At 34.1% G+C, this 25,523-nt stretch overlaps 1 protein-coding gene across 5 annotated transcripts in view; it reads left to right on the plus strand.

Annotated features, from left to right (window-relative positions):
• The window catches only part of FMN1 (formin 1), a 176,554-nt gene that overhangs the window by 137,791 nt on the left and 13,240 nt on the right, over nucleotides 1-25,523 (plus strand). For all 5 annotated transcript variants that reach the window (XM_023928341.2, XM_086892712.1, XM_023928340.2 and 2 more), the window contains 2 exons: nucleotides 3,308-3,400; nucleotides 25,361-25,412. In XM_023928341.2, coding sequence (XP_023784109.2) covers nucleotides 3,308-3,400; nucleotides 25,361-25,412 — 145 coding nt within the window. The remainder of the gene's footprint in view (nucleotides 1-3,307; nucleotides 3,401-25,360; nucleotides 25,413-25,523) is intronic.

The raw sequence follows: 25,523 nt of genomic DNA on the forward strand, positions 1-25,523 counted from the left end.
ATTCATCAGAATTTTGGAAAGACATTTTTTCAGAAAGTAGCTTTTCAGTGTATATTTAAATGAAGGATTTTTACCTCGAAATCATTCTAATAAAAACTTGCTGAAGTAATTTTCTTTCAAAGATGAAAAGTTTTGTACTGTAGTGAATACACGAACAAAGTATAAAGTATAGATGTAAGATTCCTCATGTTAGAGTATTTTTAGCAAGGTAAAGCAAAGCAACTTATGGAACTAGACTTTGCAGTTTTAGGGGTTTTTTATGTAATGTTGGGCATGACATTTTTAACGTTATGTTTCAAGTAAATAAAAACCCAACTGGACAAAAAACCTTGTATAACAGGAGACTCAGTGAATACTAGTTACGAGAAACCTTTTTATTATGTTGTGTTGAGCTAAGGTAGGTTATACAGTTGTATGGTAGACTTCTGCCATTACAAAAGCACCTTGACAAAGACCACCTGACTTCAATATGTATCATTGCAACTGCCATTTTAATCAAAACCTTCACATTAATTGTATCATTAAATGCTTTTTCCTCTTCAAATTATGTTTTTACATGTATCTGATTTGTGATTCCTTTGAACACACTTCCATTATTCCTTGCCATGTCTATCCCCAAGCAAACTTGGTCATGTTCTAAGGTTTTTTCAGCCTAAAAGATCTCTTTTTCAGGCTTCACAATAGTGTAAATTTTTAGAATTTACTAGCATTTACTTGACTTCTGCCTCTTTCAATTTCATTATTTCAAGATAATTTTAAGCATTTGAAACTGGTATCTCTTTTCACTTTATATCAAATTTTTAGGGTTTTAATCAGCATCCTTATTCAGTTACTCTGTGTCACCGGTCCCATTTTTCTTCATTTCTGTGACTTTCTTCTTACTGTTCCTCTACCTTCATTCCAAATATTGATCTCCTTGTTAGGAGTGTTAGGATTCTTCTTAAGAATTCACTATCCTAATCAGGTTTTTTTTCCATATGCTCTGTGTATTTGTACTTCTTATCCAGATTTTCCTGGAGTTTTTGTCATCTGATTAAGGTTAATGTTAGTATTCTCAATTTAAAAAAAAATAAATTACTGAGGGTGGTTTCTATGTGCTTTCTTTTTACTTTAGGAAGAGCTCATCCTAGTCTTGGTCACTTGAATGCATGGGATCTACCTGAGTAACCTTTCAAAGTCTTGTGTCATTTAAGCTTGTAGGAAGCATCCAGGAAGCTTTCAGTGCTTCAGATGATGCATTAACAATAGCATATGTTTGGGAAAATCCCTTTCTAGAGTATATTAGAGTGTGTTCAGATACTACCATAGCTACAAGCTTATTAGTCTAATATATTCATAGAAATTTAATTCTGTATAGATTTATATAAATTTATGTGAGAGTATTATAAAAGAAACACTGCTTTGCAGTTGTTGCAACCTCACATGACTGTGAGAATCATGGCCATTTACTGTATTTCAAATGTCTGAACATACTGTGTGGACTATATTACTTGTACGGTTTCATCATTTCATGTTTATCCAAAATAATTTCTAAATATTGCCTTGTTTTTCTGTATATTTGTCTAAATGAAAAAAAGAACACAAACCTGTGTGTTAACTGTTCAAGCTTCCAGTCAGAAACTTACAATACAGTCTCAGTTATTTTGCTAGATCTTTTCCACTGATAAATTTCTAGTATCTGCTGTCTTCCAAAGCAGTGTTAGAATTTGCTCAATTGAAATCTCTAATTCTGCAAACATAAATAGTAAGCATACACACGTTTCAATAAATGTATTGTGACAGTCAGAGAAAGTTCAAATTGTTAATGGTAAACAGCATGTATCATAAGAAAATAAATCTTAAGATGTCATCTAAACTTCCCTGATTTGAGGATTTTTTTTTTTTTGCTTATTTTAAAATATTAAAGACACATAACTGAGCAGCTAATAAAGGACTTTCTTTCCCAGTCTAGTATGTTTAAGGCACCACTCCATTCTGCCTACTATTTGGTATTCAAACAAATATCCATTAAGTTTACTCTGAATAATTTGAAAGGTTTTTCATATGCTACCAGTGACAAGACTGTATATTAAAGATAAACTTAGACTCTAGCCCAGGCCATTTTACACAACCTGTGTGGAGGGTTGCAAAATTAAAATAAGCTCTTAGGTGGGAATGGGCATTTTTCAGTATTTTTCTATAAGAATTGTCCAAATTTGTTTCTGTTATCAATTAATTGAAAAACTGGTTCTTTTCAGTATGTCCTGATGGTCCAAGGGTATTATAAGCACAATACTACTTGAACAGCAAAATGTATGCATCTATTTTCAACCTTCTGTTGACTTTTTACACTGCATTGCAAATTTAAATAATGTGACATTTTAATTACACAGGCTCAACTTCTATTTCCACAATTTTACATTCTTTTTTATTTAATCATGGTAGCAATATGGTGTGAATACAGTTCATGCAGCCAAACTGTAAGTCTTAGGTTTAACTCTAGAATAAATTTCCATCTAAGTTTTGCTTCTTGGGAGTGAAAAGTTGTGGAAGAAAAATCTTGTAGTGGTTCATAAACTCAGTTGCTAAAAAGATGCTTTCAGTTGGAAAGTAATTTCATTTTGATTTCTGCCTCCTGTCATCTTTAATGTGGAACACTGGAATGCACTAAGTTTACTAGAAGTTCTAGGCCTGTTAAAATTGGCAAAAAAACCCCGAAGATTTTCAGAAATTGGCATGGCATTGGTTCTTAAAATAGCAGATAGATTAAATAGTAAAAAAATTGCGCTTATATGTAAGTTAACTTTCTTACATACTTCAACTGTTTCATGTCATGGTCTGGGGATGGAATACTTAAGTAATGCTGAATTTCTGCATCTGTTTCAGGAAAAATGGTTGAGTATGAGATGCCTGGCACTGGTTGATTAAAATCAATCCAGATATGAGGCGTCCTTCACTCACCACAGAAACAGACTTTAAAGCTTTATGTATATCGTCCAGAATTAGTGTGTGAGGCAGGCTGTGTTAGTTGCAAGCCTTAGCACTCTGCAGGAGTTTTGGAACAAATTCCTTACTGAAGACAAATTCCACTCTAAACACATGCAGAATTATTTTATTTTTTTTATCATACTAGTATATATATATATAGCTAGTAATACTAGCTAGACTAGTTGTATTTTTTATTTTAATGTAATTGCTGGATTCCTTAGTGCTTGTTTATTACCACTAAAGTAAATTCAGGTGACTAATTTAGATGTAGGCTCCTATGGTGCTGAAATCTATTTCTGGTACATTACTTCTGTCATAAATGTGTCTCATCTTTTTATAGCCTCTGAAAAGCAGATGAAGTTAGTTTGCAAAGAGTCTTCCGAAGAACATCTCCAGCCTTTCAAGGAGAAATTAGAGGAATTCTTCAAGAAAGGTAACCACATCTGAAAAAAAAAAAAACTTACTGCCAAAAAGTTATGTATAATGTAAGCTGCATTAAGTATCTGTTTCCTCTGAAAATTCCTGGGGATTATGTTCCTAATGGTCCTAATATATGTTCATATATGTTGATATATGTTATACAGATCTTAGACATCACTTGTCAAAAATAATCACTCCCTTGACCTCACCCATTTCCCATTGGTTATTTTGTGCTTTGTTCTTTATTATTATTTGTAGGCAAAATGAAAAATATATTCATCACAGACCAACTTTATCAGAGGGAATATAAACCTTCAAAGACAAAAAAGACAAGTGAAAGACACTTTTTTAAAAAAAGTCCACATGTCATCTTTTCCCCCTAGTGTGAGCTTGTAAACTGTCTTTTCCATATTTAAAGATTTTTGTCTTGTGTGAGACAGTAATAAGCATCAAAAAAGTGATTTACCAAGTTAGAGTCTGGAGACAGTGGGTGAAAACCAGGGTACAGTTTGGTAATTAACAGAAGACAATGTAATTGCAGGTTGCTGTTGAAAAGAACAGTCCTGCTTCTTCCTGTTTCCCATACTGTGCTCCCCATCACCTGCTTCTGCCAGCACTATTGCTTCTGGAGCTGTGGGAATATATGCAGGGGGAGACTTTCCCTCCTCTCCTTGTTAGGGGTACAGTCTTTTTGGATAAACAAATTCTGTATTTTTGACAGAGGTACTAGAATTGTTAAGAATTTAATTGTATTTCTCATAGAAATGGTGAACAGTTTAACAATTTACTATTTGAGAAGTCAGTTGAACTATCTGAATCTGCTCATCCAGACAGAATATTAGTGATCATTCAGATTATTGTAATTATTTTTTTAACTAGCCTAATCCTTTTTATAAAGATTGTCCTAATGTCTTTTTAATAACTCTGTTTCATGAGGCCATCTTGTGTAAATACTTTAAAAAATGAAAACAGGCTATTTCAAAAGTAGCCGTTAAACTGTACTGATAAGTAAGCTGATATTCTCCTTTACCCTTCTCCCAGGCCATGGAGTTCAATGGTTATACATATTTGATAACATTTTTTTAGGTGCAAGTGTATTTGGACAGTATTTAAGCAGCAAATTCCTTGCCACAGAACTAACTTTTAAAACAAAGAAATGTAATGGAAATCTTGATGTCACTGCAGAATGGTTCCATTGTCTTTCTAATGTATTTAATTGGAAATTTTCACTTACAGTTTAACAATAATATCGAGACTGAATTAGTACTACATATATATATATGCATATATATAATTTATATATAAATATATATTTGTATTTCTACACAACCATTATGATCTCCAGCATGTTTCTTGATCTCGCTTGCCAAAGGATTGTAATAATTCAATTTTGCCCAGGTCTTTCCAGGACCCTAACCAAATGGTGTCTTCCACAATCGTACCACAGACTGTAATTCTTACTGCACTCTGAATCTCTTGAGGGCTGTTCTGGTAGCTTAGCACCACAGAGCTGTTTGCTAGCTGCCTCTCCATGGGGAGGCTAAGAGGGGGTAGAAGGGTGAATGAAAGAAAACTAATGAATCAAAATACAGGCAATTTAATAGGGAAAGCAAAAGCTGTGTGAATAAGCAATGCAAAATATGGAATTTGATCAACTCCTCACATCAGTGAGCAGGTGTTCAGCCATTTCTTAGAATCCTTAAGGCTGGAAAAGACTTCTTAAAAATTACTAAGTCCAGCCATTAACCTGACATTGCCAGTTCTATCACTAAACTATGTCTCTAAGCACAGCACCTACACTCTTTTTAAACTCTTCCAGTGATAGTTATCCCACTACTTTCCTGGGTAGCCTGTTTCAATACCTGATAACCCTTTCAGTGAAGAAATTTTTCCTAACATCAAATCTGCACCTCCTCTGACACATTTGTCCTATCACTTGCTACCTGAGAGAAGAGACTGACCCCCATGTCACTGTGCTCTCTGGGAGCTGTAGAGAGTGATAAAGCCTCTCCTGAGCCTCCCTTTCCCCAGGCTAAACACCCCCAGCTCCCTCAGACACTGCTTGTTGGACTTGTGCTACAGAGCCTTCCCCAACTCCATTGCCCTTCTTTGGACATGCTCTATCACCTCAATGCTTTCATGTGTGAGGGGCCTAAAACTGAACACGGGATTCAAGGTGTGGCCTTGCCAGTGCCAGGTACAGCCGGTTTTGTCACTTCCCTAGTCCTGTGGGCCACAGTATTTCTAAGCTCCATTTAGAGCTGACATTTCTAGATTGCATATTACCAGGAAAGCAGGATTTCATCATGCATAACCACTATTTGGGAAGACAAGCATCAAAACTCTGAACTTCTCCCCTGCTTCCTCCTTCTTTTTCTAGATTTATTTCTGAGCATGTTGTCATGTGGTATGAGTTATCTCTTTGATTGATTCGGCTTGGCCCCTCCCAGCTTCTTGTTTATTCTCAACCTACTTTCTAAACATCACTGTTAGAAATAGAGAAGGCCTGAATACTGTGCAGGACTGTTCAGCAATAGCTAAAACATGGATGTGTTATCAACCCTGTTTTCATCACAAATCCAACCTACTGCACCACAGGAGTGCATGAAGAAAGTTAGCTCCACCCCAGCTAAAACTAGCAGAAGGAATAACAAATAATATCAACACAGTCTTAAAAAATGAAGACAACCCAGTAACTGGTTTCTCCTGCAATGCTGAGCTACCCTTTCTATTGTACTCCACTTTCTTATATGTGGAATATTATAAAAATACCCAGTTGATCTTGGAAGAAGACTAGTTCTGCTTTAGATAAAATTCCAATTTGATTGTGCATTACCATTTCAAAGAGAAAAACATATTCTTCTAAATATTTTCCCTGTTTATGCCTTTTGATGTGAAAATTGAGGTATATTTATCTTTGTCAGTGTGACAGAAAATTTTATCCTTACATGTTTGAATAATGTATATATTTTTTAAAAAAAGAGAGAGAGAGGATACATTCCTGCATGCTGTCCTGGGACAGTAAGTACTATATATTATATTTATTGGACGCTTTTTAGTGAGGTCTTTTGTATACTAGAAAGAGCAAAACCACCTGGATTACTCACTTGTCTACTTTTTATGTTCCCTTGTTCTTCTTTTGCTTTATAATGTTATGCTTTATGGTAGCTAATCAGACACACTTAATTTTGGGTAATTTAATTTCTCATCTTTTGACATCTTATTCTACCTTATTCTGAGGTGATTTTTCAGTAGGTTGTCAGATTCTATAATGATTGACTCTATTTTTCTGTTAATCACCTGAATGATTTGAATCCTTATAATGGTGGATGGTACTTTCTGTGGCACTAGAATGGAAGTCCTAAAAAATTCCACACTGAATATAGGGAAAAATAACAGACAAACACATCTTGATTTATGGCACTAGAATAGGCGTTGGACAAATGTCAAGGTCAGAGGTGTCTGCAAACTCAGCAGCTTCTCTGAAATTAGGAGCTTGCTGATAATACTGAGCATCCAATAAGCATCTGTTTTCAGTTTTGTTTGTTTAAAAAAGACTTGTGGCTGGTTTAAGCAAATGTAAGAAAAAATTGTTATATTTCTGCCAGCTCACAGCAAGTATCCAAAACTCAGATGCTTTTCTGAAACTTCTGGCTTGAAAATAGGCTGGAACTCATAGATATGGAGGTTTTTCCCACACACACAATTCCCATAATTTCTAGTCAATGTGAAGTTGGAAGTACTGTTAGAAAAAAAATCCTCATTTGCTTATACTGAAGTGTTTACATTTCCTAATTATAATTAATACCAATTAAATCTAATACTTGGCTGTGTTGAAATAAAAAACACTGAGAGTGTTATGGCGACTGACATTCTAAAATGCTGGAGGGGATAAACTGTACTTCTGCTGATGTCAGTGCTGGTTTGTATAACTGGATGTAATGTAGCCCAGTGCCTTCAGCAGGGAATTAGGTGCCAGAAGCTTTGGGTTCTATTCCCAGTTTGGCTACTTTATATGTGGTGCTAGCAGTTGGTTAATATCCTTCTCAGAGAGTGCCCCTCTTTTCTGGTACAGAGTGTTAAATAATGATTCTTGCTTGGTTTTGTAGTGAAAGATAATTTTTGTCAAGTACATCATGAACCCCACATGAAAGACACCTTGTGTAAACTGTCTTAATGCTTCACTAGTTGTATTTGATATGCCTTTGCTTTTTGGAAAAGGCTTAGATTATTATCAAAGTTGAAATAATCTTTAGTAAATCTAATTATATCATGTGCAACAAATTATATTAGTTGTTGTATAGTATGGAGACCTACTAATTATTATAAATTGGTATTCACTTACTGTTTTTCCATTGAAATTACTGCATGGGGTTGTTAAAAATATGTTCATAATTTTTTTTCCATTTAAATTGCCATTATCTGCAAGAAGGCCTTTGAAAATATGAAATTAATATGTGGTCTGGAATGCTCTTTAATTCATTAAGTTCTTGCTCAGAATTTCTTAGAAGAAAACTACTCTTTTGATATGAAACTACCGCCCACAAAAAAAATCAGAATAGTTAGATGACTATGAGGAAGATGCAAAATACTCTATTTTGAAAATGAAAAAAAATATTTTGGTTACTGCAACTGCACAGCTCACTAGAAGGACCCATAAACATTGGTGTTTTTCATAGTGTTTCTTAGTCTCCTTGTGCATTCCCTGAAGAGTAATACAAACCAGAAAATAAATGACACACAGGAGTAGATGACTAATGTTAATTAAATTTATATCTTATTTTGCCACCTGACTATTTCCTATTGTTTATCCATTTTAGTAAATGCAAAAACAAATAGCAGATTCATGAAGGATCTTGGAAAATCTGTTTCCAAACTCTTTTTCATTGGATCCAGGTCAGAAAGCATGTAAAAACTTTAATCTGCACTTGGGTTCCTACCTCATGAACAGGAATGTGAAAATGAAGAGGTCTTACACGTCATAGCAGTTAGCATAGGAAAAGCTTAGGAAGATGGCTGCTTCTCTTAATTTCTCTAAAAATAAAGCATCTTGGTGATGAAGACTCTGCTATTACAATAATTCATTTAATTTAGAACAGAGTCTGGGAAGCGAGTAGTCAGATGTTAAGACAGAGCAGTTTTTGAAATTCATTAGTAGTGGAAAGCAAAGTTATTTGGGAAAAATGTACAAGACACTGAAAGTGACCAAGGTAACAAACAAGGTGGAGATGGAGGGATTTGTCAAACAGAGTGATCTATTGAGATTAATCCCAAAAAAAGAGAAATAGTCGTATGCTTAGAATTCTAGCCTAACATTTGGGAAACATTGGTTAGATTAATTGCTTTGCTAGAACTGTTGTGTGTTGTAAACTAAATAAAAGGTCAACACTGTGATATCTATGGAACTATGCAATAGGAAAACAGAGTCATAGACCAAGCTAGTCACCACAGCATTATGTCAGGAGTTAGTGAATATTTCTGACAAGCTTAGCAACCATATGGAAACAGTCCACAAACCCGCTTTTAACTGGGAAACAGTCCGCAAATCCGATTCTAACTGCTGAGTGATTTCTTGTTAATAATTTTAGCCAGGCTGCAGTAGGTACCTGGGCTTAGTCCAGTGCACTTTCGAATGGATCTCTGGTATAGAACAGAAGTTTTGATCTGCATTTCCTCATCTGCCTGTTGAAGTGCACCACAGAGGATTGTTGAGGTAGTCCATTAGGAAAGAGAATAAGAAATAAATTATATTAGGAAGGCCAGGAAGGTTGGGGCTGTTCACTCTGGAGAAAACTCTGGGTAGACCTTACAGCAGCTGTCCAGTATCTAAAGAAGGCTACTAAGACCTGGAGAGGGACTTCTAATGAGGATATGTAGTGATAGGACATGGGGGTATGGCTTTAAATTGAGAAAATGTTGGTTTAGATTAGATAGTAACAACAAATCCTTTACAATAAGGTTGGTGAGGCACAGGAGCAATTTGCCTAGAGAAACTGGTTTGCCCCATCCCTGGAAGTGTTCAAGACCAGGTTGGATGAGGCTCTGAACCAATTGGTTTACTTGTTCGAACCAGCCCATGTCAGCAGGGTCAGATGATCTTTAGTGTCCCATCCAACCCAAACCATTCTGTGATTCTATGATAAAAGCTCGCAGCTGGCCAGCTTTGAATTTCTTGTTCATCATTTCCTACTTGCTCCTCAGTATGTAAATATTCTCTCCAAGATGTTTTTCTTGTGCTATCCGTGCTCATACACGGTGATTTATGCTTCTCATCTAGTAGCATTAACCCTGGAAAAGCAACCTTTTATTAGTTTAGAGCCCCATACATATTTTGAGTGTAGGAGGATGATTGCATAGTTTGTTATATTACATAAAAAAGTATTTCCACTCAAAATTGCTGCTTTTCTCTCATAGCAGTCTATGAAGTATAAAGGAAGATGTTAGTGCCATTGAGTACTAGTGAATCGGAAGTCAAGAACACGCAAGGCACCATTTTTTCAAGATACAATAATACTTTCTTCTCTCTTACTGTCAACAGGACATACCTTTATACATCTTAATACAATCAAAGATTAGGAAGAAAATTACATTGGAACTAATTTCCTTTCATAGTGTGACAATATTATGTTTTTTTTTTAAGACAAAGAGATTATATTTTGTTACTCAAAGCAATTACCTGGTAGAGCTTGTCTGTAATGACATCCCAAAATATCAGAAACCTCTGGGAACTATTTAAAATCCTTGCTTTCTGCAATAAAATTACACCTTTTTTCCTGAAGTAGAACATTAACAGTAAGAAAGAGAAATACTCTAAAATTGTATATGAAGTTAAGTCACGTACTTGTCTTCCCACTTGTGTTGTATTCCTCTGCTTTAAAACACATATCAGATTATGGTACTTGTGTTGCATTTTATTTGTAAAGCTCTTGAATATTTTAATGCTGAACAAGTGAAGTAAGAAAATCAAGAATAATTTTTAAGAGCACTGTAAAATTTTAGCTGTCCATTAAAATACCATATAAGTAACAGCAGAAGAGCAACAGCACTTAAGAGGATCTTACAATTGGCCAGATTTTTCTTACCTGCATTTTATGGAGTTGCTTCTATCAGCTAAAAAATATATCTCTGAACAGATAACCATTCCTACAAAGCATGAAATGCTTCCGGATTGTGTGACTACCCACTCTGCATATCAAATACTGATTCTTCCTCTTGTGAATAGAATGTTCAGATATGACTTTCAACTTCAAAGCTTTATTTCTGTTCTACTTACCATAACTTCTTTTTCATTTCATTTGTTTTCACTGAGATGTTTTATTATCTCTGCCACACATATGCAGTTCTCACATTAAACAGTGTGGGAGGATATTTATGTCCAGTGTCAAACATGAAAAATATGTCATACTTCCTTGCAGTGATAATGTTTGCTTAAAACTTTTTATGCTTCCCAGCAATGACATTACAGACCAGGCAAAGTTTGTGTTTAGATTTGGAACACTGTTTTATATGCCAGGAGCAGAATTACTTTAATCTTTCAAACTTTGTGACAGACATAATTGTTTTCATCACTCAAAAGATCATCATATTTAAACAGATGAAAGAGTGATTTACATAAATTGGCACGAGTCTGCAAAGCACACAACCTTATTGCTGTGGTACTCTGAGATTGTATAGTTAGACAATAGCCTCAGTCCATAAGACACCAAATAAGTTGTCTTGGAATGCGATTGCATCCATATGCCTCCTAAGTAATGCAATATTGACAGTGAACTGATTCAAAGAACAAGAATTTGCTCTGAAAAGAGTATTTTCTCCCACACTACCAGAAGAATTATCAACATCAAAGTCCTGAAAATTCGTGTTAATAACAGCTATGACTTTTCAGGAAACTCACAATTTATTATTTTTGAAACAGATTACATCAAATTACTAAAACCAGTTTCACTATATCATGACTTACTATAGAAATTGGAAGGTTACACTCTATTATAATGCGTATTGTGAATGTAATTTAGAGGAAGTGGTAATTGAAAATGCATTGTCATCTCCTCTTAGAAAACAAGTTCTCCTATAGAAAACAGTTCCAACTTCCTTCTCATTGTGGTATACTGAATTAACATGGCTATTACAAAGTCACTGGCATGTCATGATATAGAGAAGGATTTCCTAATTAATAGCAGCTAAGTGACATAAGGAATGTTAGTGTTAATACCCTTGATTTAGTACAAAATTGTGATGTATATGATAGTTATAAAATCTATTCCTAGAATTACTGATGCCTTTACTATAACCACTACAAGCTATCTGGAGTTCAACATCCTCTTTAAATTCTCATTGTAATGTCTACTTTCTGTTAAATTCCACTAGATCTCTTCCATTTTCTTTATCATAGACTTAGAGGTAAATAGAACTGTAGGTTGTATGTGTTGGCTTTTCACAGGGATCCTATTAGGCTTTCCTTTCAGTCCAGCTGCTTTTTTGCACTATGCTCTTAAGAATTTCCTGCATGATCTCCTATTTATCTTTTTTTTCTTTTTGTGTCTTCATGTTCTGATATTCCAGTGAACTAATAGGATTAAAATCTGTGTCAAAGCTTCATTGCAGGAAGTAAAGGTGCTCACTTATTCATTACTTTAGATTATATAACCTATGAGCAGTTGTTTACATATATGGAAGATACTACTGCAAGGAAAGAGCAGAGTCAAGAATTGGAAAGGATTGGATAGAAGAGATTCATGCACTTAAATAATGAAGGGCCCAAACACACTTGGTCTCAAGAGACCTCAGTACCTAACCTCACCCTGGTCACTCTCACCTTGTGTTTGTCCCCTGTGCACTGTAATTTTACACCATTAAGCCTGAAAATACTCTTCAGTGCACCATATAATACAAACTGATTATGGCAATAACATGCTTAACCTGGTATGCAGTTATGTGGAATTTCTCTGTAGACTTTTGTAATTTTGGTATGTTAATACTTTTTCTCAATTATTCTTTGGACGTGTACAAACACGCGAATATCCTGTTTTAATGTTTTTGGGCATGATTGATAAAAATACTACATGCTGAAAATTTTCAAGAAATTGAAGCTCTCTGGATTAGATTCTTTTACAGTGTGAACTCTGATTTCCTTTTTAAGCTATAAGAACAGGTAAAACCTACAGTCTTGTTGGACAGGATGGACTGTTGTTTTGAGAACGAAAATAATAATCACAATGTTCATAGTGCAGTTACCAGAAATATCAAGCTAGTTAAAGGACAAAGCACCAGGTTGCTACTAAGCTCTCAGAACTGAGGAACGACAGAGTAAAACCATATGGATAATACAGTATTGTGAGATTACAGCTGTGATTAAAGACAGACTTCTCCAAAATGTAAAAAAAGAGTCTGATTTCAGGTCATCATTCGGCCTTTCCTTTAGCTTCCCTGATATTTTTGTGCCTAAATACTTCAGATTCCAGGGCAAAATATTTAGAAATATACCCTTGTCCAGAGCCTTTACCATGCTTTTGAACACTTTGAGTGAGGTGGAAAAATTAGAAGTTTTATTTCTTTTAAGAGATGTATGTATGAAATTTATTGGAACAGTACTTCTTTCATGACAGGTAAATAAATTCAAACTTATTAGCATCAGAATTTTTTCAGCTATCTAAATGTTGTCCCAAGTCAACCATTTTGAAAGTGTCAAAAAATATTTTTTAAGGACTTCAGCTTCTGCACTGACTTCAGGATATTACTGTTTGTACAAAGCATGTGTGCGAATTCTTTCATCTTGGGAATGTCTCAGCCTGAAAGTTCCCTCCACAAAGTGTCGCCAATTCTGGAACAGAATAAGATATTACAGAGGTTCCTGGTGCCCTAGGACAGGCAGGGATACCTGACTAGACACAACAGTGTATCTTCTCTGGCCAAGCAGAAATCTTCAAACATTAAAGAGTATAATGCTAAAAGGAAAAACTGCTCTAGAAAATACATTTGGTTTGATTATCTATGGAGTTATCAGTACAGTTTATCAGTAAATGTTTGGAGTGTGTTTCCTTAGCTTCAATTTTGCACAAGGGCTTGACCCACCATTGACTGGAAGTGGAATTGGATAGGGCATATGTTAAAGATTATTAAACTTTATGCATCAGGAATTCTTTCCTTATGTGTAATTGGGCAGTTCCTAGAACAGAGAATCCCCAGGTTTTAATTAGGAGAGCTAATTCTATGATGTCTATCTGAAATAATGGTAGGGGAAGTTTGACTGTTCTTCCTTGACTCTTCTTCCTTTTAAATTCCAGACATTCTTCATTGTAATGTAATTTGATACTGGTTTGGTTTTGTGGTGAATGAAGAGAATTTTCTCAGGATTTAAAATTTCTTTCCAAATTTAAATATTTATTTATTGGCAATATATTTATTGGCAAGATATTTCTGTTGGGTTCTTTTTTAAGTAAGCTGTCCTTTTGAATATTTGATATAAAGAATATTCTGTGGTCATAGATGGAGATGAACCGAATTCCAAAGTGTGCTATTACTTTCACCTGCGTATGATTTATGAACTTTTTTCTTTTTAGTTTTTTAAGCTAAGATTCAAGACTTTCTTGTTCTAATAGAGAAAAAAAAAACTAAGAGGAATTAAGCTCATCATGACTGTTTTATCACAGTATAGTGAATTTAGATGCAAATTATTTGTGTTAATTATCTTCTTCAGAAATAGTTTTTGTGTGGTTCAATAGACAATATGAAATCAAAACGGTAGTCAAATAAAACTTTAACTGTGACCACAATTACATTTAACTCTTCTACTAATGGGAAAGTTGGGATTGTCTTTTGCACAGATCTACTGTTATTGAGTAAAAGCAAGAGATAGGAAGTATCTCCTAAACATGAAGGTAACAAAGGCCTAGAGATACAGCAAGCAGAAAGTCTGCAGCGGTGTGCTGAGCTGGTGCACTCACATTCCCTGGTTTGTTACCTAATACTTATATCCTCTTCTTTCCTTTTATATGAGGATAAACATTTAAAAATGTTTACATACACTGCAGGGAAAAAATTCCAGATGCTCCCATAGATAGAGTTCAACAGAAAATAAGTTGTAAAACACCAAATACATCAGGTAGATACAGTAATAACTCTTCTTATTTTTTTATTTCTAGTCTTAAATTAGGCTAACATGAGATTTTTTTTTTTTCCCATCATGATTGTATCTGAGTGCTTTCAAGGAATGAATTAAATATCCTGACTAATATGTCACACATGCTTTACTTTTCCCAAGATCTCCCCATAAGGAGAATAATAGTAGGTTTGCAGGTTTTTATTTAGAAATTGAGAAATCCTGTTTTCAAATGTATTCTTCTTTGTGTTTATCACAAAGATGACAAGCTCAGGAAAATATCAGTGCCTTGTATTTAAATGCAGTTGGGTGTTTCTTAGAAACGTCATTAAAAAGAATCCTAACAAAATACTTTTTAATGTTAGTATCCTGTATTTTATTTGCAGTAAGGAGGAGAAATACTCCAGGTCAAAGTTTGTCTCATTTTTTTAGAATTTATTTCAAATTATGGGCTTTTCAAACTAGCAGCTAGATAAATTTTCCTATATAAATAGAATTTCTAGAAAATCTTTGAGTTAAAAACAAGAACTAATGTATTGGAAGTATGAAATAATTTGACAAGTACTTGTTGTTTTATAGAGGAGATTGCAATATTTTTGTTTGACGAAGTATTGAGCCTATAAGTATTTTCAGCTATTTGTCATAAGTATTTGTTTAGATTTTGTGTATTTCAACAGAAGGTATTTTTCTATTGTTCTTGTCTTTAATTAGATGTAATAAGACACCCACACCTTTTCATAAAAGCATATGTGATTTTTGAGCAATATATTTTCTTTATTTTTGTTCTTGTTTGATTCTACCTATTTAAACTTCATGTTTCTCAATCTTAGGATTTTACACTAAATACGAATCTTTATAAGCAGTACTACTGTTGGTTAAAAATTTAGAATTTTATTGAATGATTTTTACTTTCTTGTTTAATGCATACAATTTTTTTTCTTAAACAAGATCCTGCTAGGTGTTCTTCAAAATCAGTTTTGATTTAGTTAAGAAGACTAAATTGAACTTCAGAGGCCAAACTATATCAGATTTAGTGATAGTAATAGATAAATGTGGGGAAGTTTGCTGTATATCTTCTTATAATTGATCTATAGTTTCATAAGACATTTTCAGAAAAAAGGGTGTTTATTTGACACATTTTGCATCATTAAAATGTAGTTACAGATGCTAAAAAAGTAGGCAAAATCTACCTTAATATTTCACCTTTCTTTTTAATGTGAATATCCAATATCAATACTTAATCTGACTTTCATTTTTATTTTATTTACCCTTGAATATGGGTAGCTGTGTATTTGAAAATCTATACAGGCTGAAAAAAAAGGGAAAAGTGATTGTCATACTTCCAAGCAACACATTTTTAGAAGGTCAGAATGATTAAATTCATTCTCAATAATGTAGTTTTTCTGTTCATGCTTTTTATTGACAGCCTTTGTTTCTTAAAGAAACCTCATTGCTATTTTTCTGTTTAAAGAGAAACATAGCAAAGAAACAGATGTGTCCCATATAAAATATGCAATAAATCTTGTCTCACAAATTCTTTGCTCTGGACTTTCTGACAGAAACTGTCAAATATCCACTTTAATTCTAGTATAAAATGTTCACTTTGTGTCATGGCGCCAACCACCATATGCTGGAATAAAGTCAGTAACCAGCAATAAAAAAAGGCAACACACGCACCTTTGAAACAGTACAAGCAATCAACAGTGAGAAAGGTCTATATAAATCTATGGAGAATTAATCTCAGCTTTGCCACTATCCTGCTGTGCATTTACAATGAGACTTTGCTCCTGACCACCAGAAGTGGCTAACTTTGCAGGAGGAGTGTATCCTAATGAGGGGAAAATGCAGAGAAAACAAAGCAGTGGCTTTTAACCCCCCACCCCCAACGTTTGGATCACCTAGAAGAGCGTGTCCCAGTGTGTTCAAACATGTGGGGCCACTACACATCATGGATTTCTGTACTTTAGCTGATCATGTGAAACCAATCTTGACTGAGCTCAATCAGCAGAAATAACTTGAGCTTCATAAATCATTGTTATCATTCCACAGGAGGATGTATTACTGTGGGTTTTCTCTCATCAAACTTTTCAGGCTGCAAATTTCACAAAGCTTTTCTGAAATTAGTTTAATTACATTTGTATAATTATTCATTCTTTACCCAAGAGATTAGCAGTTGGTTCACCATCAAATTAATTTTCTCTTCAGTAATACTCTTTTTTTTTTTGAGACGACCTCCTTCTTATTGACTTTCAATAATCATTCAACTATTTGAAGATATTGTCCTTGGTATAAGAATGGGCCAGTCTTCAGACTTTTTACTTGTGCTTACAAAAAGAGATTGTAGTTTAGGTAATATGGATAGTTAGTTTTCCCAGACACTGAACAGATTGGATTTAACCTTATTCTGTTTGAAAGAATTAGAACAAATTTTTCAGTTCTGTAAACTGTTTAGATACATTTAGTCAGAGATTAATCTTGAAATTAAAACACAACATTATAGGAGTTTATTAGAAGGAAAGTAGAATTAGAATATGTATCTCTCTAGTGTTTAAGTGCTAAAAATAGTACTTTAAAAAATAGTTATTATCTCGAGCACCAAGTGTGGAAGAATGTGAGAATAATGTTTTGGTTACATTTTAACAGAATGGAGTTTCAAATAATTTAATTGAATAAATAAAATTGAAAATTTTAATGCTAACTCTTGCTTTTTAATTAATGACTCCAGAACACAGGAAAATAAGACCAATGTTAGTTCTAGTTTTAATTAAAAAACTACTCTTTTGTATGGAAGCTAATTTTCTTTTAGTTTAAAAATCTTATTTCACTAAATACAGTAGAAGCATCGTACTAAGAAACATACATTTTAAAAAAATAAAAGAATTTATAAAATTGAATATAGCTTTTTTTCTTCATGATTAAGTGTTCTGGTAAAATGACCTTCATCACTTTGTTCTGGCACATTTATAGACAGCATTATCACTTTTAAAAGAAAACATAATTTCCTAGGTATTTTATTACTTATGATAATAAACATTTTCTTGAATGTGTTGCTTGAGCATGTTCTACTGCTATTGTGTGTTTCTGTGTGTGCACATGTCTGTAATTTGTTATGTTTTGATAACATTAAAAATATTGAATCTAATATTTAACAATTTCTATATGGTAAACATTAATTACTTCTTGACACATACCTGAGATACAGGTTGACAACTTATGTTCCAGCGCAGGATACTTGTTTGTTAAGAAGCTTTCCAAGGCTGCACAGAGACTCTTTGTGCTGTAGGAACTTCTATACATTCACATCATGGGATTTGGGTTTCTTAGTTTAAAAAAACTTTCGTAACACTGCAGAGGAAAATAAACTTGTGAGAAGTGTTTCAGGGACGGGTGATTAAGACCTCATGGCAACAAGTGTTCTGAAGATTGTTTTGAAAGGATTTAAGATGTCTATACCAGTATTTAAACTGTCTAAAAAAAAAAAAAAAAGGCATAGCCAAATTCTAAAAATGTGATATATTTTAATTTAAAGAAAAGATAAAAGAAAAAGGGCTCATGTGATCACACTGCTTGTTGGTTATTCCCCTGCCAATAATTTTTAATGCTTTGTCCAATTTTGACCAAATGTGACAAGGTTAGAGATCCTGAGATATTAAGCTCTTAAAATCTCAATAAAAATACGTGGCTAAATAGACAAGAGTGACCCTATTAGCCTTCCAGGGAGAGCAAGGCTGTATCATGAACTCACCCCTTAATTAAACATTAATGAATCCATCTGGGAACTAAGTACAGACCCACAGTAGACCCAAATTTCATTGATTCCATTCTTCCAGACCTTCTTGTTTAACTGACAGCATAGAAGAAAAATCTCTTCATGGGCATGGGACTGTTTTATCTGGGGATTTCTTGCATTGTAATAGAAAACTGTATTAGTTGTACAATCAAATACTTACATAGAATTTCCATCTGTCTGTTGAATTCCCTGGGCTCATAAAGCCTACCAATTAGAAGTTAGTAACTGGCTAAAGACAGTTTATCAAGTAATACATATTAGAAAATCATTTGCTAGGACATTGTGTAAAGAACATACAAGTTTTTTTAACTATTTCTGAAATTCAATATTTTTATATGACAAAAAAACTCCAGCATGAAAATGATGATGGATGATAGCCATGTGAAATAATTTGCACTCATATTCAAATTTAAAATTTAATACAGCACAACAGCAAAAAAAATACAGAAAATGTTTTACACTGAATATGTTCTCTCATGTTTGCTATGTTTATATATGAAATTAATTAAGTAATAAGAATTTTTAGTTAGAACTAAATTAAAAGTAATACTATTTCTCAAAATACAGGCTTATATTAGAAGTAAATCAGTATAGTAATGTAGAAGTAGGAGATAATTCAGATTTTATGTGTAGCTCTAGACAGATGTTTCATGAGAATCACTTCTTAGATTGGGATACGCAACTCTTCTAGAATTTTTGAAACATCCTAATTTGTGAAACATTTAATATTGTTGAGAAAACTTTCTCAATAATTAGAATTAAAAGTATAAATACCTAAAACTGCAAAATTCATTTCTACTGTGAGTACCTAATTTCTGAGTTCTTTCATATTCTCTGCTTCTAAATTCTTTATTATGCAGTATGTTTTCAAAAAGTAAAACAGTTCTGAAATTAGATTCAGTCTGTATGAAATTAAAAGCTTCATCCGAGTAGCATATGACACTAAATTAGAAAATTATTTTCTGTGTCTTTAATAATTTCAGGGACCCAATTTTCATACTGAGCACCAGACTCACTCTTGTTAGTCAAACTGTGTTTTTAAAAAACAATATATTCCAGTGTGATGATGAAAAAAATAAAGAAAATTAAGACAATCCATTTTCTGACTCTATATTATTTTTCATTCATATGTGGATTTTTATTAATACTTGTTTATTTGCACTTGACATTTTTGATTTGTTTAAAAGATGCTATTAATTTTATTTCCATTCCTTTAAAATTGACATTTCCAGAAAGCAGACTCTGGCAGTGTCAGGTATTGAAACACAATTTCACATGTTATATAAATTATTTTATAACATCTGTAATGTATTCTATTCATGGCCTTTTATATAGAGCCCAGTGTTTTCCTAGACAGTGAGATTACACTAAGAACAGAAAGATTAAATGGGTGTTGATGATACTTAGGAACACTTGTAAGAATTGTTAGTTACATGCTGTTGGCTTTGCTATCATCAGCAAAAATAATAAAGCTTCATACTGCCTAGAAAACTACAGATTGTATGACATGCTGGATCAAGCAGTTGGACACCTTTACTTTAATAAAAAGAAATAGCTGTAGTCTTGATTATTATGTATGTAAACAGCCAAATTATCCAATTTGTCTAAATCTTAGGATTCATCTCTATGGCTGTATGATTTCTCTGTGTGGCTGTGTGCTGTGGTACTGGGTCCAGCTGGGATGGAGTTAATATTCTTCATATCAGCTTCTATGGGATGTGGTTTGGATTTGTGGCTAAAACAGTGTTGATAGTGCAGGAGTGTTTTGGCTGTTGTTGAGCAGCGCTTGCACATTGTCAGGGCTTTCTCTTTGTCTCACTCTGTCCCCTCAGTGATAGGCCAGGCTGGGCAAGAATTGGAAGGGGCACAACCTGGATAGCTGACCCAAGCTCAGCATTCCATGCATGTAACGTCATGCTCAGCACTGAAAAAGGAGAGGAAAGGATTTTGGGAGAGGTAGTGTTGCTCCAAAAATGGCTGGGCATCACTCTGCCCTTGCATCACTTCAGTTATTTCTTCCTCTTTTCTTCATGCATTGAGCTGTGTTTATCTTGACCCGTAAGTTTTTCTCACTTTTGCTCTTCCCGTTTTCTCTTCTGTCTGACTGAGGGGGAAGGGGGGAAAGTGAGTGAGTGTTTGTGGGGTGCATGGCTACTGCCCACAGTTAACCCAGAATGATTCTAAAATGGCAGCCCTTGGGAAGGGGTTTAGATTGCTCATGGTAATTCTTTGCGGCTCAAAGAAATGCCATGTGCTAGCAGGTGCATCCCTATGAAAATTTTGTTTTCCATGCCACTATTTTTAGGCCAATACGGCTTGAGTCAAGGATTTCCTAAAAATTAAATCTCTTCAAAAACTTTCAGTATTAACAGATCTATAGAAATCAAAACCAAAGAAGGCTTATTTCATCCCACTGTAATCCTGGTGGTCATTGTACTACTATAGTGTAGTATGCTAGTAGTTTGAACATGTCAAGAATTTTGTTCAGAAACAGAAAAAGTGTGTAACTGTAGAGCTTTTGATGATCCTCTGTAGTCATTTTGCCCACCTATGACACCTTTGAGGTTTTCTTCCACTCTCCGAAGTCCCTGATTAAACAGGGTTGTTAAACAATTTCTCTTGTATGTCAATTGTGCTTGAGGGTGGAAATAGATCTACTGCACTTCTGGCCTGGGAGCCTTCTGGGTTCAACTTCTGATACCCAAGTATGTCAGCAGTGATAATATCTAAGAGATTTAGATCTCTGTTTTCAAATGTTGATCATGTGCTCAAAGCATGGTTCATGCTTTACAAAGACCAAGAAAATAAGGTCAATTGTCTCTTGTTCTCCTAATTTGATAATGTCATAGAATGTGACTTTTCTCACTTTGGGAAAAGATAACCCAGCTGAACCTCTTGGGGGGTATACTTTTCTTCCTCAGCCATTAAATCATGGGTTAGTACGTTTCTAGAATGGGGTTCATGTTTTGGCTACATTTCAACATGCCTGCCTAAGAGGTTTTAGTTTTGACTAATGAGGAAGGTGGGTTCCTGTGAGACTAGAAATGTCATAATAACCTTTTGTCACTGTTCTAACAGTCTCTGTCCAGGCTTTATAAAGTTCCAAGAGGAATGGTAGTAGGGCTTTTGTTTTGGTTGGTTGGTTGGTTTTGTTTGCTTTAAAGGTTGACTTTTGGTTGGGGTTTTTTTTTGTCTATGTCTTATCATAGATTCTGTCTTAATCTTAACTGTTACTGACTGGAAGGCATGAGTCAGAAAAGACATAACTCCCTCCTCAAGGCCAAAAAAAAGAAAAAGCAAATACCTTGTTTTAGGGTAGTGTTTTTCCTATACAGAAAACACTATAATCTAAAAAGCAGTCTCTTAAAGTTCTTGAAGCATATATTTTTGAATCACAGGAACTCAGCCTTAGAATATAAAATTAATAGTTCTGATATCTCCATCCTAATGGCCAGTTGTTACAGTTTCCTTGTAATTTTGGAGATTGCCACTGTTCCAAAGTGCTTAGAAAATTTGTACAAACTTTATGCATCAGATCTTTCAATTCTGAAAGTAGTAAAATACTGAAAAATAAAAGAAAATCTGTAATGTGTCCGACTAAATCAATACACTTCAGTGAATTATCCTCCTTATGTGTGTTCATATATTTAAGGTCAGAGAGAAATACCAGAAAATTTGTCCAGTCAGACTCAATGAGTGTTAAAATTTTCACTAGAGGGGCAGAAGTAACAGAGACATTTTTGTGTTGTTGTAGCTACCTATTTTTCTTTCTTTGTTTTTCTTTGCATTTCTCTGCACTTTTCTTAGTGCATCATCATTCTGTGCTTGTCTTTGTTACTTACTGACCTTCTCAATTTTCACTCTGTGCTGGTATCCTGCATTTTCTTTCCTTTGTTCTTTAGAGATCTATTTCATACTAGCCTGATGCATGAAGAGGTATTGGTTCTGTTGTAACTGGAAGCTATTAGACCTGTTAAAAATAAATATTTTCTGGTAATTTCTCATTCTCAGTATAGTCTTTCATGTACTCTCTCATCCTCAACAAGTAGAATATGTACAAAGAATAAATCAGAGGATTTTTTTACCATTTCACTCTAATACTACTTCACTTTTTAAACTGTCATAATCTAATCTTAATCTAATGTTAATCTTCCTGCTGACTTCTGCATTTCAGTAAAAGGAAGTCAAAACAAATATCTAATTCATAAGGCAAATTCGTAAGATCATCTACCTCATGTGTTTATAGATATCTGAAGGCCCAAATGTTACTTTGGTCCTTTTGTCTTTATTAGATATTGGAGTGCATTTGCTATGGAGTTTCCTGGTTTATTTCCTCCTAATGGAGATCGATTCACAACCAAACCCTACCTGTAAAACAAATCAATGATCAGTAAATGGGGACAGTGGGCAAGTTTGCTTCAAGAGCATCCTAATCAAAAAGCTTATGCCAACAGACACCATATTTCAATGCTCACTGCTGTCAGGTTTTCTCTGATACAAGAGTGATACCAGGTGTCCATTTCAAAACAAAATGTGCTGCATATAGTTGGGCTATAGAACACTTGCCACAGCAGGTTATAGAAGATGAAAAGCTTATAAAAGCTTGAGCAAAGAATGAGAAAGTTCTTGAAGGAGAGTCCACTGAGAATTACATTACAATGACATTAAACGCAGGAAACATTCGCATGAGCTACAGAATCTCAGAGGCAGAGAGTACACTTGGGGGAAGTATGTTTGTCCTGGTTCATAATTCTAACTGAGCATCTGTTTCAGTGCCTGCCAGGGGCAGGATATTAGGCTGGATGAATCCCTGTGCCAGTCTCATATGGCTGTTAATGTATTCCCAACTTGATGGTACTTAAATGTGTGGTCTAAGGGTGAGAGGACTATATCATTCCACTTCTGCAAAAAGCAAATCCTCTGCACGCAGATATGGGGTTGCTAGAGAAATAAAAATAAATAAGTTTTTTTGTACTTCATTTGAATTGCCTTCAGTAACTCCACAAATTAAAATAAGGATTCATATCTTGACTATGGGGCTTTGAAGACTGCGGAGGAAAATACATTGTTTCATGGAAACCTATACTGACAACATTGATTATACAAGTCATTGCAGATTGTAGAAGGGGAGAAAAAGAGCGGGATATTGCAAATTTTGAATGGAAAATTAGAAAATTTATGGAAGATAATTGCTCTGGTTTCTTGTCTTACACATTATAGGATTTGTTATGTGGAGTTGTTAATTTATTTTCTTAACAAGTCTCAACATCTGAATTTCAGATAAATGCTTTTAAACAATTCCTGGGTAGACATGTTTCCAGTTAAAAATACAGAAAATACTGTTTGCCATATAATACAGCTATTTTCTTCCTTTCTGTTTTCCCTTTTATTGGTATACAAATACAAACACTGATATATTAATTAAATTCCTGTGTGTTTCTTCCTAAAAGTCACACCTTTTTTCTTTGTATAAAAAAGTTAAAATTTCTTTCCACTGCCTTTCCTTACCCTGTACTCACAAGATTAAAAACAGTAAATCAGTTCTTGCCACCTAACTATAAATGTATAAGCATGTTGTCCTTGTTAGTTATTGTGTTTCACGTGTAGGAACCTGAAGATACTGTTTCTGTTGTACCTGGAAATGTAGCTATGTTGGGAAATTTGCCTTGCTTAATTTTCCATCTCCTTGAAAACTAGGAATAGATTATTGATATAATAGTGAATTGTACAATTTTTACACAGTCTAGCTTATGTAGGTAATTTTCTATCATTATGAATCATTAGCATTTCAACCTATGTTTTCTACTTTTAATGGTATAAAATGAAAATAAGTATATTGGGTTAACTGTATGCAAGTTTTTGGGACCTTGAAATGAATGCAGAGAAAGAAAATCAGAGCTGCCCTATATATTTCACTTGCAGCTGTCTTGCCACTAAGATTTGAGGTGGAGAACCTAATCATGTAGAATTAATTGCTTTCCTTGCAAAGAGCACACAGGATTGTTTCTGGCTATTTGCCATATTGAAATAATAGGAATAAATATCTCCAACACATTTACCCAATGCAGGGAAACGTAAAAGTTGAAATTAACTGGTTTTGTTAACAGCAAACGTGCTGAAGCAATCAATTTTTATTTTCATTTTAAACTGTCATAGTTCAAACCTCTTTGTCAGTAGCCTTACAAGGAAATGGAGTCATTCAGGACCAGTTTCTCAATGGCCTTGTCTGTGAACTCAAGTTTGTAACTGTATTTAAACAAGGCACTCATGTAGACTGAGATGCAAAAAGATGTTCTTTATCTTTGTATTAAAAAAGTATCTGAATTCTGTTTATATTAACATTACCACATACAGGAGTATTTTAATGTGGAGCAGGAATAACTTTTCCACTATAGTATTATTTTATATATGTGGTAATCTGCTGGAGCTGAAGTTGCTCCTCTGTATTAAGAAGACTTGATCAACAAAAAACTAGTGGTTTTGCTTTGAGTATCCAGGTAACATTCTCAATAGCAGAGAGTGCCTGCCTTCTGCAAATCAAATCCTTTTAAGGAGTTCATGTGAGCATTCTGTAATAGGAGGGCTCAGATTCACTAAGCATATTTCAAACTCTTGGCTTATTTTTCAAAAAAAACCCAAAAAGCCATGTACATGCCATACATTTAAAACCTACTACACGTGTTTTCACTTTCTGGCTTCCAGAACAAAACGTGATAGCTCTATAGAACAGTTGATGTTAGCTGTCTTTGGTACCTGTTCAATTCCACTTGAACTTCCAATCATTTATGCTACAGAGACATGTTTAAATTTGTAAGTTCTGACCTGCAACAATAAAGAAACAAACACAAATTACTTTCTTTTTAAGAAATCTGAAAGCACAGTTTAATTATTTACATTTTATTCAATTAATTCTTAACACTATACATTGTAAATAAAATAAAAATGCAAAATTAGCAAGTGTTTATCACTTTTATTACACTTAGTATAAAAACTTTGCAGTTTTGAAAATAAGAGATGTTTAATCTGTGGGATCTCTAAAACAGTAAGACAGTAATTTATACCTTTAAAATGTTTCTCATTGCCAGCTAAAGAAGAACGGAAAAAAGAGGAGAACAGTTTGGAAAATGCTCAAAAATGGTAAGGTTTTGCTAGTGTTTTTTAACAGTTTATTTTGACCAAGGGTATTATTTTACTTAGGAATTACATTAAATGGCAAAAAGTATCTATATTTCAAAGAAGTAATATATT

Source organism: Cyanistes caeruleus, chromosome 6 (assembly GCF_971803275.1).
Source record: "Cyanistes caeruleus chromosome 6, bCyaCae1.hap1.1, whole genome shotgun sequence".
Classification (NCBI taxonomy): domain Eukaryota; kingdom Metazoa; phylum Chordata; class Aves; order Passeriformes; family Paridae; genus Cyanistes; species Cyanistes caeruleus.